This window comes from Rhinolophus ferrumequinum, chromosome 27 (assembly GCF_004115265.2).
Source record: "Rhinolophus ferrumequinum isolate MPI-CBG mRhiFer1 chromosome 27, mRhiFer1_v1.p, whole genome shotgun sequence".
NCBI classification, from domain to species: Eukaryota; Metazoa; Chordata; class Mammalia; order Chiroptera; family Rhinolophidae; genus Rhinolophus; species Rhinolophus ferrumequinum.
The window spans coordinates 25,893,618-25,910,587 of record NC_046310.1 but is presented as its reverse complement, the minus strand read 5'-3'; the positions used below and the strand labels follow the sequence as shown (position 1 = coordinate 25,910,587).

Genomic DNA, 16,970 nt, shown 5'->3' with positions numbered 1-16,970 from the left:
AGAATTAAGTAAGAGAGAGCGGTAAACAGTTTACCTCTTTAACAAGAATCAAAGAAAAATGAAAACGATTTGTAAATGGCAATAGTTTAATGAACCAATTTTACTCACGGACATTTACCCTGTCTGAAAAAAAAATCAGTAATTTTCTGAATGTTCTTATACCTGAAAGTGAAACTAATTCACAAAATAAAAACATACATAATCCAGTGTCAAAAACTGGTGATTTAGAGAAATCACCCGTTTATTTGTTCCAACAAAAAGAAAAAAAAAAAAACTCGGTTTGACAATTCAGCCAATACTGTCTGTGTCATTCAGCAGTGTCCCTGGCTGTGGGCTCTGCGGCACGCTGATGGCTCGTGACTCTCTCATAGTTCAAATAAAGTGGACAACCACACACGAAGACAAGACACTCTCTCACAATGTGCATAAAAATAAAGTCTTTGAAAATACACACATCTTTAAAGGAATGAAAACACTCCTGTTTTGTTGTTGGTTTTGTTCCTTTTAATTACTAATTTTTGGTTTTTTAAGTAAACTTTTTTAGCGGAAGGAGCTGTATGATGTTGTAAGTGGAAACCAACAGGCCACTGGCAAATACGTACGCTTTCTCTCCCTGACATTACAGCTTGTGTCCCCCGAAAACCCTCTTTCATGATTTCTGTTATGGTTCAGAAAGTAAAGAAAATGATTTCAAGTATTCAATTCCTATCAAAAATTGGTATCAAAAGTAATAAAGGACCTACTTTCTTTATAATTCCATGTTTTAAAAAATAACTTAAGAAGCAAGAGGTCCGGCCCTTTACTTGTGTAAATACCACAGCATAACTAGAGTTTCTTAAGACAGCGTGGAGAGGAGTCAGTGTTTAGCACCTCAATCATCGATCTTAACGTCGGGAACGTCTCGGATACTGACGGAAGAGTTTTATAAGAAGGTGAAATACTGAAAAAGAAAACACAAAGAAGGGGTGTGAATAGTAGCACAATTTTATGAAACAAGGGCAAAACTTATATTGTATTTATTCCTATTATAATGCTCACTTTGGAATAGCCTGTATAGATACATAATGTCAGACAATTATTACAAAAGCAAGGAGGAGGTGGGAACAGAACAGATCCTTCTAAGCAATGGACTGGGGTATCAGCAGACTCATCTGATGTGCTGTTTAGAAGTAAAACCAGAGTCTTTGGGAAAAAAAATTAAACTCTGATTTACACATGACTGTTAGGCGTTCCATGTCCCACTGATGTGCACACCAATCTTGGAATCAGAAGACACAGGTTTCGGGTCCTGCCTCACTCTTTATTAGCTTCAGTCACCTCTCTAGGCTCCACTCGCCTTGTCTGTAGCAACTGACAGAGTCACCATGAGTGTGGAATGAGGTAACACACGTCAAAGTACGCTGTGAAATGGTGACGGCACGAGGTAAGTTGTTGTTATTCTTTCCTTAGAGGACTGTTGAAAGATTAACACTGTAATCAGGGTTAATCAGAAAAACAGAAGCAAGATCTCTGACTTTATGTTCGTGTTACTAAAACGTGTGTAAAGTAGTAAACCTAAAAGAGGAATACACTGGAAAAAGTTTTCATTACAAAGCTAATGGTATAGTTACAGCTTGAACAAGAGTCTACTACAGACATGAATTTCTCCATTTTAAACACAGTGCAAATTACCCAGCAATTCTGGGAGCTGTTGCTATGTCAAATAGATGTGAAAGGCAAAACTGGTGGTTATAATGTAAAAAATAACATGGAGAAGGAACAAGAATAAACAAAGCCAAATAGTGAAATGTGCTTACTCTTTATTAACTATAAAAGTTAATAATGTCTGTGAGCTTAGTTTCATCCCAAATTTACACATTCCTCTGAAATGCTTCTGGAAACAAGAGCCAGGAAAGATCAGAGTCTGCCAGACTCCTCACCCAGGATCCGTCAGGGGTCATTTCATTTAATGTTCACTGACTCACATGTATTCTCCACCTAAATTAGGACCCAGTACCACTTTCTCAGAACCTAGAGTGCAGTAAAATGCAGCTGAACAAAGTGCTACCATGCACAGTAAGTCTGAAATGGGTTTGGCTCACTCACAGTTTTCTAGTTTACTCCTGCATATTGAACCTAAGAGCTTGGAATAAAGGGCAAATTAGCCAAGAGAAATGACTATCTGATTATATAAATATTAGGTTGGTGCGAAAGTAATCGTGGGTTTTACAATTATTTTTAACCTTTTAAACTGCAATTACTTTTTCATCAACCTATACGACATCTGCAACTTTCACAAACTAGCTTCTTATTTTTTATTTATTATTCATTTCTACCCATATACTCACCCTGTAAGTTATCTTACACAACAATTTTAACTTTGAAAATTTTGATTAAATTTATTGTACACTAGTAACTCAAAGAAATGAGTACAGTGCCAGTTTCAAATAGCTCCAAAATGAACAGGAAGTCTCTTTCCTCCCTCTTTAGTGGTAATATCCTTGTTGACCCCCATCAAGTAGTTACCTTTTCAAGTTCATCCAGCTTTTAGCTATTTTGCTAAAGGCCTCTGAACCAGGGGCTGTCATAGCTTCAAAGTCAACTAACTGTAAAAGAAAGAAATTTAGGAATGTGATTAAATAAGGAGGAGAAAAATTCACTTTGAGATTATTTAACTCATGGATCTTAACCCAAAAACCCCTGATTGGAATTTAAAGAAAACCAACTGTTTTCCCTTTCAGTTCCAACGTACCTTCCCTTTGGGAATTTTTCCTGCTACTTCTTTTCCACTTGCCATCAACGCTCCCACGATCACCGAGTAAGCTATCACACTATTTAAATAAAGAACAATTACACATTAGCCCATGTACAAACAGTTACCATGTTAGAGCTCACCATGGATTTCTCACCATATAAGGTGACATTTTATTTCTTTTATGCATTCTTTCGGCATTAAACATAAGAATATTTTCTTTTGCTTTAAAAAGTATTTACTACTAATAAAAATATTTACTGATTTCTGAAAAAAAAAGTGACTAAGAATATTCTTTTTCTCAGGAAAAAAACTGCTTCTTTTAATTTGGACATTTCTTTCCACTTGGTTTTTGATTCTTGTGAAATGAATTAGGAAATGTGTCTGCTTATGTGTTTCACAACTTCATGAGGCTTGGCTTTAAAATGCATATACAACATACTTTGTAAATACAAACATATTAATCTTATTGTTGACGCACTAAAAATTTGGCCCCCAAAGAAAAGCAGAACACATGTCCAGAAGGCACTAACAGACTGGTTTGAAAACCGATATGTTGTATCAGTTTCCTTCCTGGCACAGAACAGACTCACTCTGGATTCTGACACCTGCATCACACACTGACTGTGCGCCCCCACGCGAGGTGCCCCAGGACCAAGATAACGAAGACCAGGCCTGGCCTCTGAGAGGTAGCAGCCTGGCTGAGGAGACAACAGCACATGCTGGCAGACGCCAAAGAGAGTGAGTCATTCCTGGGGTGGCCTGGCAGGGAAGACCTCACAGAGGCCGAGTGCTGCGTCACAGGAAGCACAGGAGGCTGGGAAATGCGCTGGACGGAGGGAAGCACGTGTGGGACATGAAGGTGTGAGGAGAGGGCCCACGGGGGGATCCTCAGAAGTTCCACAGGGTAGAGGTAGGGCCGATACAGGAGGGAGGTGCCCAAACCAAGGTAAACCACGGCAGGGTAGGGACTGGCACGGTGCATGATGCCGCCGAGTCTGCACTTAGGCCAAGACGTCTACAGAACTGGAGCACAGAGAGGAGAGGGAGGAAAGCCTGGAAACAGGGCCACCAGTTAGAAAGCTTGTGTCAGGAGGTGACTAGGGTCTGAACTAGGCAGTAGCTATGAGTATAAGGAAGAGAGAAAGAGGGTTGGGAGGCAGAATCAACAGGATTTAGGGATTGAAGAGAAGTAGGGACCGAGGGCCTGAGTCGGAGAGGACTGCAGCTGGACCTTCCATCGCACGTCACACAGGAGCCACCGAGCTGTGAGGACGAGCTGGGGGCCTGCACAAGCCCGTGGAAGGGCTGCATAAAAGGTGGTGTGTGCAGGTCTGGGGCTCACAGACTTGGTGCACACAACTAACAGGAATTAAGCTGGTATTCCAATATTTATGCTCCTATTTTGTTTCTATGCCTTTTTAATATAACAATATTTGCTACCACATTTAGGAGAGTTTTACTTTTAAAGTATTAATCAAAGATGACATTCAAGTACATTATTTTAGCCAAAAAATCTTAAATTCAAATATGTGCTAGACACAGCATACGCCATCAATGGGATTTACTGCACACAGTACCAGGTAAAAAGGAATAGAAAGAAAATTCTACAAATACCGCCCTTGTTTTAATGACATCTAAAAAACTGATGGGTGCATAAGAAGAAATAATTTTTTTCACAATAACAAAAATAGTATGGAAGGATTGACGACTCAGAAGTATAAAACATTAGGGCTGAAGGTCAAGAAATGGCCAGAAATTGGAGAAACAGGAAGAGGGCAGGGTAACAGTCTGGGTGAACATGAAAATTAAAACACAGAGAGTATGATGCCTGCGCACAGTAGGCCTTCAATACATCTTTGTTGAATGAATGACCCCCAAGCATGTAATAGGCAAGCACACTACGTTAGAAACATCTTCCTTAATTCCTCTGATGGTGTGCTAGATTAGGGACAGAATTCCTGGGACGACTTTGAAAAACCAAAACGTGGCTTCCTGTCATTGCTTGGGTTACTTTTGTACCCACATCCACAACAGGAAGTATAAGCAAAAAACATGCTTTTCAATGGAAAAACTTTTGAATTATTGGGTATCGCTCACCTGGATCCTCGAGAGAGTGGCATTAAATTATAAAAGTAATAAACTAAGGATAAGATTAAATTACAAACAGCATCAGCCTCCTGGAAAAAAAGAAAACACGTGCTCATGAACTTCAATCCTAGATTACAAACTAGGTTTTTATTAGGTGACAAGACAAATATGAATCATATACATCAGGAAAAGGATTATTTCATTCCTCTCCTATAAGAACCTACTTCTCACATTCTTGAATATTTTATATTTCCATCATTTTTTCTAATGAAAGGGTATACACACAGTCCAATTTAGAGGAATATTTTCCCAGCTGTTTTTAAAAGTGCCAACTTTTCTAATAAATATAAAAATTTCAGTCTCCTTTAATGTTACTTGTAATGTCAAAATATATATTGAGATTAAGATAAAACAAAGCACTCGTTAATATGGAATATGCTTTCTACAAGCCTCTCTACCCTAAAAGATTCTGAGAAGCCCTGCTCTGCACTGAGATTTAGGTGATAAATATGCTCAAATATGTGTAAAAACTTAGATGCTTAAAAATATGTAAGAACTGATCAAATGCAAGAGAAATGAGTTGATTTCTGGGCCACAGGCATCCACTCCAGAACGCAGGAGTGCCCACCACACTTGTGTCTTAGTGGCAACTGCAGCCACCAAGGTGACATGTTAGAGCCTGCCTCCAAGGAGGCCCCTTGAGTCGGGGTGCGCAATGGAGGGCAAGGGTCACGGACCAGGGAAGGCTGCTAAGTGCCGCGCAGGCCATTTTCAATTCAGACCAAATTTTCCACTTAAATCATGACAGAGCCCAAACTTAGGATAATACTGGGGTGCCCAAAAAACGTAGACACATTTTATGAGATGTTATCCATGTATTACCTTTCGAAGTTGAACTGAATTACAATGTGTAGTATGATGTCCGCTCAAAAGATGGCGTTGATCAAATGAATGCTAGTGTCACCACGCAACAGGCAGGATAGTAAAAGAAAATGGCGGAAACGCAGTCGTCATTCGAGGGGGCGCAAGACCAGTTTGAACTGGTGTTTGAAATTCGAGAATGTTGTGGTAGTACAACAATGGAGGTGTGAGTGTGCAGCAGATCCTCCAGCCTAACAACTGCACACATTTGTGACTGTGGCTGCACTTTGGGAAGAAATTTAAATGGCGTGCGCAGTGATATATGTGGACACTGGTCAACGTTGCGCAACAGTAGTTCACCATAATCAGAAGTGTCTGGACACTGACGGGAACCACTTTGAGCACCTCTTGTAATTGTAGAAGTCAAACGTGACTTGCATTCATCTTTTGTTATAGGTATATATTGAGTATTACAATTAAAAAAATTATTTCCATACTATACATTTGCAGACTTCTACCCATTTTTTAAAAATTTTATTGGGGAATATTAGGAGACAGTGTGTTTCTCCAGGGCCCATCAGCTCCAAGTCATTGCCCTTCAATCTAGTGGTGGAGGGCGCAGCTCCAAGTTCAATCTAGTTGTGGGGGGCGCAGCTCAGCTCCAAGTCCAGTCGTGGTTTTCAATTTCAGTTGCATGGGTCACAGCCCACCATCCCATGTGGGAATTGAACCGGCAACCTTGTTGTTGAGAGCTCGTGCTGTAACCAACTGAGCCATCTGACCACCCCTCCGGAAGCTCAGCAGCAGCTCGTTGTCTTCAATCTAGTTGTGGAGGAAGCAGCTCACTGGCCCATGTGGGAATCAAACCAGCAACCCTGTTGTTCAGAGCTCACGCTCTAACCAGCTGAGCCATCCGGCCGCCTCGAGTGTTACAATTTTAATACAGTTTTTCCTTCCTTAAAATGTGTGTACATTTTTTTGGCACCCTCTGTATATAGTAAATAATAAATTTATCATTTCCCCTCCTCCATGACTGTAGTTACTAAATATGGGAATTGTTTCTATAAGAGTATTAAAAAAAGAAATATTTATAGGTCACTTAAAGCTGATTTAAGCATAAAAGATATAATTTCAATGAAAGGGCAGAGGCTTTGCAGTTTACAAAGGAAACACAGAAAGCACAGATAAGACGGAAACAAACAAAGCTTACCCCAAATTCCGATGACAGGATGAGGATTTTCCCTTTCGCTGTTAGATCTTTATACAGTGCGTCTATTTCAGCGTGATATAACTGCGTTCTTTCTTCTGTGGTTTGAGTTTCCACAGAAAATAATATATTTCCAATCCTAAAATTACAAGAACGTGCGTCAAAGGCATGTGTTATACAATTCAAATAGCCAAACACAGAAAGTGAAAAGTGAAGCAAAGAGCTGCTGATGTGGCAGAGGATATGCCTGAGGACAGATGCCACGTTTCTGACCACAGACAGACGAAGCATGGTTCATAAGGATGCAATTTCTTCACAAAATAGGACATTTGCTCAGTCTAACTACATGTACTCATTATATGAGCTTAAGTGAAGACAGGCAGAAACCACATAGAAAAGAATGCATTTAAATGCCGGTCAGTATCTGATCAGACAGCCACACTGTTATGATCGGAGATCAGGAGAGAACTAAGTGCAGAAAGAAAGTTCAGGAACTCCGTTTTAGTTTTAAGCGTTTGCTGCCTGCTGAGCTCCATGCGAGGCTCTGTGGAGGATATAAATTCGAGGTAACAGGTATTGTACAACACCAGCAGCCAAAACGCTGAGCAGTCTTAGGCCCTGTAAAGAACACAGCACAGCTGCTTTATCGGGGAAGGAGGTGGAAACGAGGCCACAAATAGCTGAGACTATCTCAGGGCCGGAACACAGTTCATTGCGGTTCACGAGGAGGTCAGATCTAAGTTGGAAGACGTGGAAGAAAACAAGAAAAGCTTCTTGGAAGAAAGGGTCTGAATTTGGGTTGTGGACATCAGGATGGAATGACAGGCTCAGAGACAGGAGGTGGGAGATAAGATAAGGGAACAAGCAGGCCAGGCTCCGAGAGCAAAAGTTCAGCGAGAGAAGGCACCATCGTTCAAGCCCACATTCTGGAAGGCCTCGGGTGCTTGGCAGGGGCGCCGGTTTCAGTATCCACAGGCAAAGGCAGGTTTGGACTGCAGTGATTTTTGGAGCCAGGGGAGTGCCCAGTGGAGTGAGCCCTGGGAAGGCACCAGGAGATGGGCAGTGGACACCCAGCCTGAGTCTACATGAGGGGTTAGAGGCCCAGACAAGAGGGCAGGGCTTGGGATAAAACAGACGGACAGCGGAGGAAAAGCCTTCCCCACAACGAACTCCAAGAACTCTGAAGACGATTTTCCACAAACCATATTAGACCGTACACTTCATGTCCAGAAAGGTACTCAATTTAGCACGCCAGAACAGGTATCTGTGGTGTAATACTCCAAATGACACGCTGAAAATGGGCAAAGCTACGCACGGGGCCATCGTCATTTTCACTCCCAGACCAAGTGAGAGCCCGGGTGGCAGACCCCCGGTAGCAGCGCAGGCATGGACCCCAGCCCGCCGGCGTCCGCAGCCGCACGCAGGAAGCTTACGTACTTGTCTCCTGTGATCGTGATCGTGAACCCGTCATATTCCTTCCCTTGATCTTTGAGGCTCGGGACTTTGGTATTCACGGTGAACCCATCCTTCGTTTTAGTATTAAACTGCTTTCAGGGAAAAAGAAAATTCACGTTACCAGTGTATAAGTCACCGTGAACTCCCAAAGGCTACTCTGAGTGCTGACTCCAAATTCCACGCCTTTAGGAAGGGTCACAGAAGTCCCTAATGAAGACACCCGGCAATTAGTGACAGAGGACACTGCTGCCTGCCGTTACATTCCGTGTGGCGTCTAAGGGAGACTAGCAGAGAGCTTGGGCACGTGGCTCACAGGCTCCCTTCACCAGCCAGTGGTACTGCTGGCCTCCACGAGCTCTCTCCGGGGTTCTTCTGCTGTTATCTCATGGGCAGCAACCAGGGTTCTTAGCAGAAGAGTTGTCCCAATACCCTATAACTCAGAAAAGCACCTTGTATTCATGCGTGCTCCTTCAAAGCGGAGTCTGATTTTTCTAAAAAGTACTCAGAATTATACACCAACTGGAGAATTTCACACACACACATACACACACACACACGCATGCACGTACTCTCCAACTCTGCAGAACACAGAAAAGGAGGCTACGGGAATTACAGAGCTAAGAATGACCCTCAGGGGTGACAAGCATGAAGGCAGTTTCGGATGTCAGCTTTCTGTTTAAAACATTTTTGACAAAATCAAAATGCCAATAAGCAGGTTTTGTCACTACTCCAGAAAAAGCTCCCCCAGATTCAGTTATGTAGTGTTGCCAAGTCTTTTTAGGATTGACATTCTTGAATGAGAGAAGCAGCCGCCAAACGAGGCGGTCGTGCTTCCCACGAGATGCTGGGGTTGTCTGAGCCCAGCAGTGTCCACTGAAGTCCGGGGGCAATGGGGTGACTGCACCGGCACTGGACAGCACAGGTGGACAGAGCCAGCAGCAGGAACCGGATGGGCGGTAGCTTCCAGGAAGAAGGGACTTCTAGAGGAAGCAGTGTGGGAACTTACACTCAGCCAATTCTCGTTTAATGCTCATGGTCTCAACCTCACAGAGGAAACCCACCTGGCGAGGTCCGGACAGTTAGCAAGAGGGCAGAGTAGGGATACAAGGCCAGGCCTTCATGACCTCCAGTCCACACTGTTTGCTAATAAGCTGACTCAAGGGGAGCTGAGGGAGATTTTAACTTGGTTTTTCACTAGAAGTATATTGTATATTTCAGTGGACGCTGCCATGGCACCATGTTTCACTGAGCACTTTAAACACAAGGTTCTTTTTTATATACTTCTATGCGTGCCTTCAAAAATACCAATTTATCCCTAATCGTGGGGGACAGCGAGGCATACAGTGCTGCAGTGGGGGTCACTTGCAGACAGCACAGCCAGGCAGCGACTCCACACAGGGAGGCGGGCAGCGGGCGGGCAATGCTCCTGCTCAGCTGCACCGAATGACTGTGGTCCATTGTGCTTTTCTTTTTAAACAAAGACATACATATAATATTAAAATCTCCCTACGCTGATTTTGTATCCTGCTCAGTACAGTAAATTCAAATGCCTAAAATACCCACAGGAAAGCTACAGATTAAACACTGAGACAGCAGCTCTCACTGGTGCCACTGTGCCCCCTGCGGGGCGTCTGAGGAATTTATGGGAGAGTCTGGTGGCCGCAGGGATTAGGAAGGTGGGGGCCAAGACTCCTGGACGCTGCACAGTGTAGGGCAGTCTCACATTATGCGTGACTCCCCACGCCACTGGGCTTTCATGCAGGCGAAGAATCTGTTTATAACTTAATAATTGCCTGGAACCAGATTTTTACACTTATACAGTAAATATTTGTTACATAGTTTTAATGTACACTGAACTTTCTGGGAATGCAAAAAGCACATACATTAAGGAAAGCGTGTTATACACTGCTTGGAACTTTACTAAGCGTGGTTTACCATTCCAGAAAGCCACGTCACTGATGACATAGTGGTTCATCTTACGCGCGACACCAGGTAGCACAGGGCCGGGCTGCACTTGCCGCTGCCACATTCACCATAATTTCAACACAGGTACAAGCACTGGCTGGCTCTCAGGGCGCCTCACGGGGATGAGACTGAATGGAGACCCACGCTGCTCTATTATCAACAAAGTACGCTGTAGAACTCCTTTCATGGCACTGTGTCGACTTCTTAAAGTTTTCTAAGTGGGATATATTCTCTAGGAATTGCTTAGTGCAGTAAAGGGAGCATCGGAACACGTTTACTGCGTTCCTATAGTGAGCCTGAGGAGACTGAGAGCCATTCGTCAGTTCACCAGACCCTCGCAATGACCCCCGAGGTGGGTCTGCAGAATCACTGCCCCTCAGCAGACAGGAGCCAGGGCCCAAGCCCCCGAGACAGGTGTGGACCCTGGTGTTCACAACATGATTCCTGCTTATTCCTCAGAAATGGGTAAGCACTGGTCAGTAAGATAAGTTTCTTAAATTTTATTTGCTATAAATCAATCTTATCTACTATAACTACAAGAACTACATATTCAGGTTTTACATCAAAGTTCAAACCGTTAATTGAAAAAATCAAATCTACCTGCTATTGGCATATTTTTGGGTAGTTATATATTCCTAGGTAGAAAAAAGCCTCATCAAATGATAAATTCTTAATGGATTGTACTTTTAAACAATATAATTCTGTCCCGAAGTGTCTATTTCCTTGAAGCCAAACGTTTCTGACATTAACATTGCCACACCCACTTTTCCTTTCATCACCATTTGCCTGGTACACTTTCCCCTGCAACTTCTTAAATGCCATTCTGTTAGGTCTCCTGTAAGCAGAATACAGCTGGACTTTGAAAGACAACATGAGAGCCTCAGTCTTTCAATAAGGGGATTGATTATTACTGTCATATTGAGACTTGTTATTGCCATTAATACATTTCCTATGTACGTTATTTTTACCACTCCTCTTTTTGTAAGTGCTTATTTGAACTTTGTTTTCTTTATTCCATTTTCCTACCTTCTTGGGGTTTAGCAGATTATACATCTCATCTCTATTCTTTAATTTTTAATATAGATATTTAAACTTGTATTTTTCTGTCAATATCGGGGGGGGTCAGTCAGTGATTACATTTGCTCACTGGAAAAACAAACAAATACCTTAGTAACATTTTTATTTCTGTTCTCTACTTTAATCAATGTCTGATATTGACATTATCTGATATTTTAATTTCAGACAACATTTATATATTTTTTTAACGTTATAGATTAACAGTTCATTTCCTTGGCTTATTTGTTCACCACTATTTCTAATATCTTGTGTTTTCTTTTCTGGGTTCATTTTATGAAAGTACTTATGTCCTTGAATCATTCTGACAAAGAGGATCTAGGCTTGATGAAATTTCTGAATAATTCTGTGTTTAAAATAGTTTTCATTTCACCCTCACACCTGAACATTGGTACAGTTGGTGTAAATGAATTTCCCTTCACTGTCTTCTAGAATCCACTGTTGCGGGTGGAAGTCAAACATCAGTGGGATTCTCCTTTCTCAGGATTTAACTTTTTTTCCTTTTTCTGGAAGCTTTAAGATGTTCTCTTTATATTCTCTCTCTCTCTATTAAAATACACACAATACAAAGTTTGCCATTTTAACCACTATCACTGTACAACTCAGTGGCATTAAGTACATTTGCACTGTTGTGCAACCATCACCACCATCCATCCGCAGCACTTTTTCGTCGTACCAGATAGAGACTCCGTACCCATTCTCCCCTTTCCGAGCCCCTGGCACCTACCCTTCTACTTTCTGTCTCTATGAATTTGACTACACTAGGTACATCGTGTAAGTGGAATTATACAGTATACAGGAATTGTCCTTTTGTGAGTGGCTTTTGTGACTGCTTATTTCACTTAGCATGTCTTCAACGTTCATCCATGTTGTAGCCTGTGTCAGAATTTCCTAACGTTTTAAGGCTGAATGATATTCCAATGTACAGATGGGCCACATTTTGCCTATTTATTCATCCATCAATGGACATCTAGGTTGTCTCCATCTCTTGGCTACTGTGATTAATACTGCTGTGAACATGGGTGTACAAACATGTCCCGAGTCCCTGCTTTCAATCCTTTTGGATATATACCTAGAAGAGGAATTACTGGATCATGTGCCAATTCTATGCATAGTTTTTTTTTTTTTAAAAAAACTCTCTTTAACCTCGTAGTCCCCAAATTGTATCAGAATGTGTCTAGTATCAGTATTGGAACATTCACCCTGCTGAACATTCAGCAGGCCCTACGCTAATCTTTTCGTCTCTCTATAGCCTTGCCTTCTGTTTTTTGTTTTGTCAGTGAACTCCTCTGCTTCTTTATCTTCTCTTCTTCCTAAACGTCTATCAGACAGGTCCATTCTTCATCTTCTCTTGTAGTTTATATTTCTTTGTCCTTTTATACTCCATTCTGGGAGAATTCATTAGTTTGAACCTCCAGCTCATATATTTGATATTCAGCTGTCTTCAATCTGCTAGTCTAGCTGAGATTTTTTTTTAAATTATAAGAGTTCTGATTATTTCTTTTCTATTGCTTCTATCTATCTATCTTATACTGGCTCAAATCTCTCAGGAAATTAAATTATATACTTTTTTTTAAGTACACATAAGTAACATTTATTTATGGCAAATGAATAACATTGACTGAGAACTTTTTTTATGGCTATTTTATTCTACTTGACTTTTTAATGGCTTTCTGGTGACAACTGAGTTTTCTTTTTTAAGATCTGAGGAAGCTTTGGTGTCTGTTAATGAACTCATCAGCTGTTTGTTTTTAAATTATGTACTTTTTATTAAAGTAAATTTATATGCGATGAACTGCACAGGTAGAGTTGATGTATATACGCCCACCACTACCATAAAGATAGCGTGTATTTATATCATTCTGGAAAGCTCCCCTGCCCCTTTCAGGTAAAGCCCACTCCTCATGAGCGGTCACTGCTCCAACACCCTGTGGATCAGTCAAGGCTCCTTATAAATGGAATCACACTCTGTTGTGTCTGGCTTCCTTTGCTCAGCATAATGTCTCTGGGGTTCACCCCTGTTGCTGTGGGAGGCAGTCTTCCTCTTCCTTTCTATGACTGAGTAGAGCTGCATTGCCAGCCTCCCCTAGAAACGACAGATCTTTGTGAAAGCCCCTGATCTGGAAGACAGCCTCTGGACCAGGAGAGCTGTGAGGTGACTTCTCTGTGAGTGTGGGCACCTACTCTGACTCCATCTCACCATGCAAAGAAAGGGGCAGGGTGCTAGAAAGCCCCATCTGGGTCCTTCCTGGGCCTCACGATGACACTGAGGACACTGCACAGACTTGTTCTCTGTCCAGCATCCTACTGCGTAAGCCTATTGTTAAGCTAAAGACAACGTGTCTAGTGAGTTGATTACCAATCTGAATGTGAGACCTGTGACTTCAGTCCCAGAATTTTTTGATTCTTTTTATAGTTTCCCTATCTCTGCTGAGATTCTCCATCATTGTGTTCATGCCTTCTTTTTTTTTTTTTAATTTATTTTTAATTTATTGGGGTGACAATTGTTAGTAAAATTACATAGATTTCAGGTGTGCAATTCTGTATCACATCATCCATAAATCACATTGTGTGTTCATGCCTTCTTTTAAGTTCTCGAACACATTTATGAAGCAGACAAAACTTTCGAAGAGCTAATTCCAACGTCTGGATCATCTCAGCACCTGTTCCTGTTAACTGCTTTTGTTTTTCTTGGTTATGAGTCACATTTTCCTGCTTCTTCACTTATCTAATAATTAAGGAATCTAGATTACACTGCCTTCCTTTACAGGGTACTGAACTGTGTTTTAGCAGGCAGTCAAATCACTAGCAGATCCATTTAATCCTTTTAGGCTTGGTTTTATTTCTTGGTAGGGTGACCTATTTAGAAATTGCCCTAGGATACGGACCTTACTCTAGTGTGCTCTTATATCTACAGTGTGTCCTTTCTGGGGTCTTAACTAAATGCCCAAAGGGCTCACAGGATGCCTCCATCCTGGCGAGGCCAGAACTCCAGCATCAATCTGTGCTGTGAAACCTCTGACAGCTCTCGTCAGCTCATCCCCACAGCAGACACTGCTCGGGGAGACTCAGTCTCACTGCATGTGCACAGCCAGCTCTCAGTCACGGGTGGCCTCTGGGCACTGCCCACTCTGCTTCCAGCCAGACCCACCCTCCTGAGCTCAGCAATACTCTGCGTGGCTCCACGTACCTGTTCAGCGCTCTAGTAAATAATCCCAGGCAGAAAGCTGGCGTAAGCATGGCTCACCTCATGTTTCGCTTCTCTCGAGAATGTCTCAAGTCTTGTCCAAACCCTGAAAATAGCTGCCTTATATTTTGTCCGGTTTTATTACTGTCATGAGGTGGAAGGGCAATCAAGTACCAGGCACTCTGTTTGGCCAGAAACATGTTTCAACTGTATGCATTTTTAAGTTTTCCTGTTTCCTATATCCACCGCTTCGTTACAGATTTGCTTTTATGTTTGAGTCTGATGCCTGTCTTATTTCACTTTGGCTATTACTGAGTGTGTGTATGCTATTGTTTTTAGGTAGCATGCTTTATAAATTTTAAAACATTTATAGCATAATATTAATAAACATGGCATTTAATAACTAAAACAGTGCTGTAGTTTTTTTTCCTAAAAACATGTAGTGCGATTTTGATGATAAATTTACCTTCATAATTGGAAGAAGGTCTTCTACTTTGTGTACCTTTTCCAGAGCTTCTCTAACTTCCAACAATCCTTTAGGATTATTAGCCCTGAGAAAGAGAGAGAAGGAGGGAAAGAGAGAGAGAGAGTGAAAGAGAGAGAGAGAAAGAGACTAAAATAAATACAAAAATGTAATAATTATGCCATTTCCTCTAACTTAATTGCCCTTAATTAAGAATAGCTCAATATTCAAAATGGTGGCCTACAACTTAAGTTTCTAAATAATGGGATGGTTTAATCCTAATCAGTTTTGGGCTACAGATGAGAATTAGGGAAACAGACAGCAGCCCCCCCAGAAGGTCGGTAGGGAAGAGCAGAGCAGGTGGACAGCCAGTGTCTGTGTATAGATGTACGGGCCTGGGTTTGGTCCTCAAACCTGACTCTCCTATTCCAACTCTGGAATCAGAAGGAAACGGTGTGTCTTTCTAAATTTGCTCAAACGGAAGGACCCTGCTAGGATTTTATACCAGTTTTACATTTCCTTGATGATAACCATTCAGAATTCATTTTGCTCCAGTGTTCTGTTCACTGTTACCTACACCATGCTGCCTTTCAGGTGAGGGAGGATGGATATTAAAGCTGAAATCCCTCATAAAGAAATTCAAAGACACATCCTGCCTTTTAGAAGAAACAGAATAGAAGAGTCACAATATTGTGCGTAAGACAAAACACACCCACTGAGGCCCACGGATTTTGTGAAGCTGTTAATAGGAAGACTGATCCATGATTATGAAAAGCATTATGATTAAAACACGATTTAAAAATTTGATACACTTTGTTTAGCCTGTCAATAAGCTTGGTTTTCAAGTTTCATAACTGTAACTGACGTACAAGAGGTGAAATCTACCCACGACTATGGACGGTTAAAGGCTTACCCATGATAAACAAGAATTCTGTCTTTAATAAAATGAAGAATTTTCTCAAAATATTCCAGGTACCTCATGTTAATGACTTGACCCCTGCAAGAAAACAGAAATTAAGAGTCTTCACAAAGGAGCACATTCTGAACAATACCTGATTTCCGAGTTAACGCAAAGGAACAGTAGGAGAACTGAGAATAACAGAGCAAGAAAGTTTGGGAAATTCACTTGTTTGCAACCAATTGAATAGAGAACTGTTGTAGCCAGAGTGCTCATTCGGCCCTGGCGCTTATCTTGTGGGAAAGGACCACTCAGCCCCAGAGATGCCTCATGGGGACAAAAAGCCTCACACGAGGCGCAGCGTTGATGCCAGTTTCTTCCTCTGTATGGATCCCTTGGCTTTTTTGGCAGCCACAAGTCCCCTTTCCCGTGGTTCTCCCGACAGCACTCTCTGCTAATCCTCCTTCCTGCTGTCTAGCTGACCAGCAGTTTGCATCTCCACTACCCACCCTAAATATCATTTTCCTCACGTTCCTAGGTCCACTCTCCCAGCAGGTCACAGACAGCCAACACGCTGATGCACACGTCCAGCTACTCGCTGGACTACCCCCAACCTCAAGTTCCTAACTATCACACAGGAAACCACTCCTGTGCACGCGCCTAGCTCCACCCCAAACACAGCCGCCCACTTCTTGTTCCATTGCTACATGGCTTATTGTGACACCCATGAGCGGAGACAGGACAGTTCCCTGTGGCCCCACGCTCTCTCGTGTCTAACCCACCAACGCTCCTCATCCTACCTACTCAATACCCTTCTCGTCCCTCCCTCCAACTCATGCTCACACACCTTTCCAGACCTCGCTCCTTATTCACCTCAGTTAGGACACCACTTTCTAACTGCTTCCTTTGCCATCAAGGTCACTGCCCTCTCTAACCTGTTCTGCCACCTGCAGCCAAAGTGGTTATCTGGTCGTGCAAATGTGCTCATGTCACTTCTCTCCTTATAATCTCTGAATAGCTCACCAGCATCTTCAGGGG

General features: G+C 42.2%; 1 protein-coding gene across 8 annotated transcripts in view; it reads right to left on the bottom strand.

Moving 5' to 3' along the window:
• Nucleotides 1-202: 202 nt before the first annotated feature.
• The window catches only part of TTC13 (tetratricopeptide repeat domain 13), a 70,214-nt gene continuing 53,446 nt past the window's right edge, over nucleotides 203-16,970 (bottom strand). For 4 of the 8 annotated variants that reach the window (XM_033099647.1, XM_033099651.1, XM_033099652.1 and 1 more), the window contains 8 exons: nucleotides 15,948-16,031; nucleotides 15,038-15,122; nucleotides 8,328-8,437; nucleotides 6,894-7,029; nucleotides 4,832-4,911; nucleotides 2,732-2,810; nucleotides 2,506-2,585; nucleotides 211-940 (listed from right to left, as the gene is read on the bottom strand). In XM_033099647.1, coding sequence (XP_032955538.1) covers nucleotides 826-940; nucleotides 2,506-2,585; nucleotides 2,732-2,810; nucleotides 4,832-4,911; nucleotides 6,894-7,029; nucleotides 8,328-8,437; nucleotides 15,038-15,122; nucleotides 15,948-16,031 — 769 coding nt within the window. In that variant the 3' untranslated portion in view covers nucleotides 211-825. Of the gene's footprint in view, nucleotides 941-2,505; nucleotides 2,586-2,731; nucleotides 2,811-4,831; nucleotides 4,912-6,893; nucleotides 7,030-8,327; nucleotides 8,438-15,037; nucleotides 15,123-15,947; nucleotides 16,032-16,970 lie in introns of all 8 variants that reach the window. The other 4 variants (XM_033099648.1, XM_033099650.1, XM_033099653.1 and 1 more) reach the window with 2 other exon arrangements.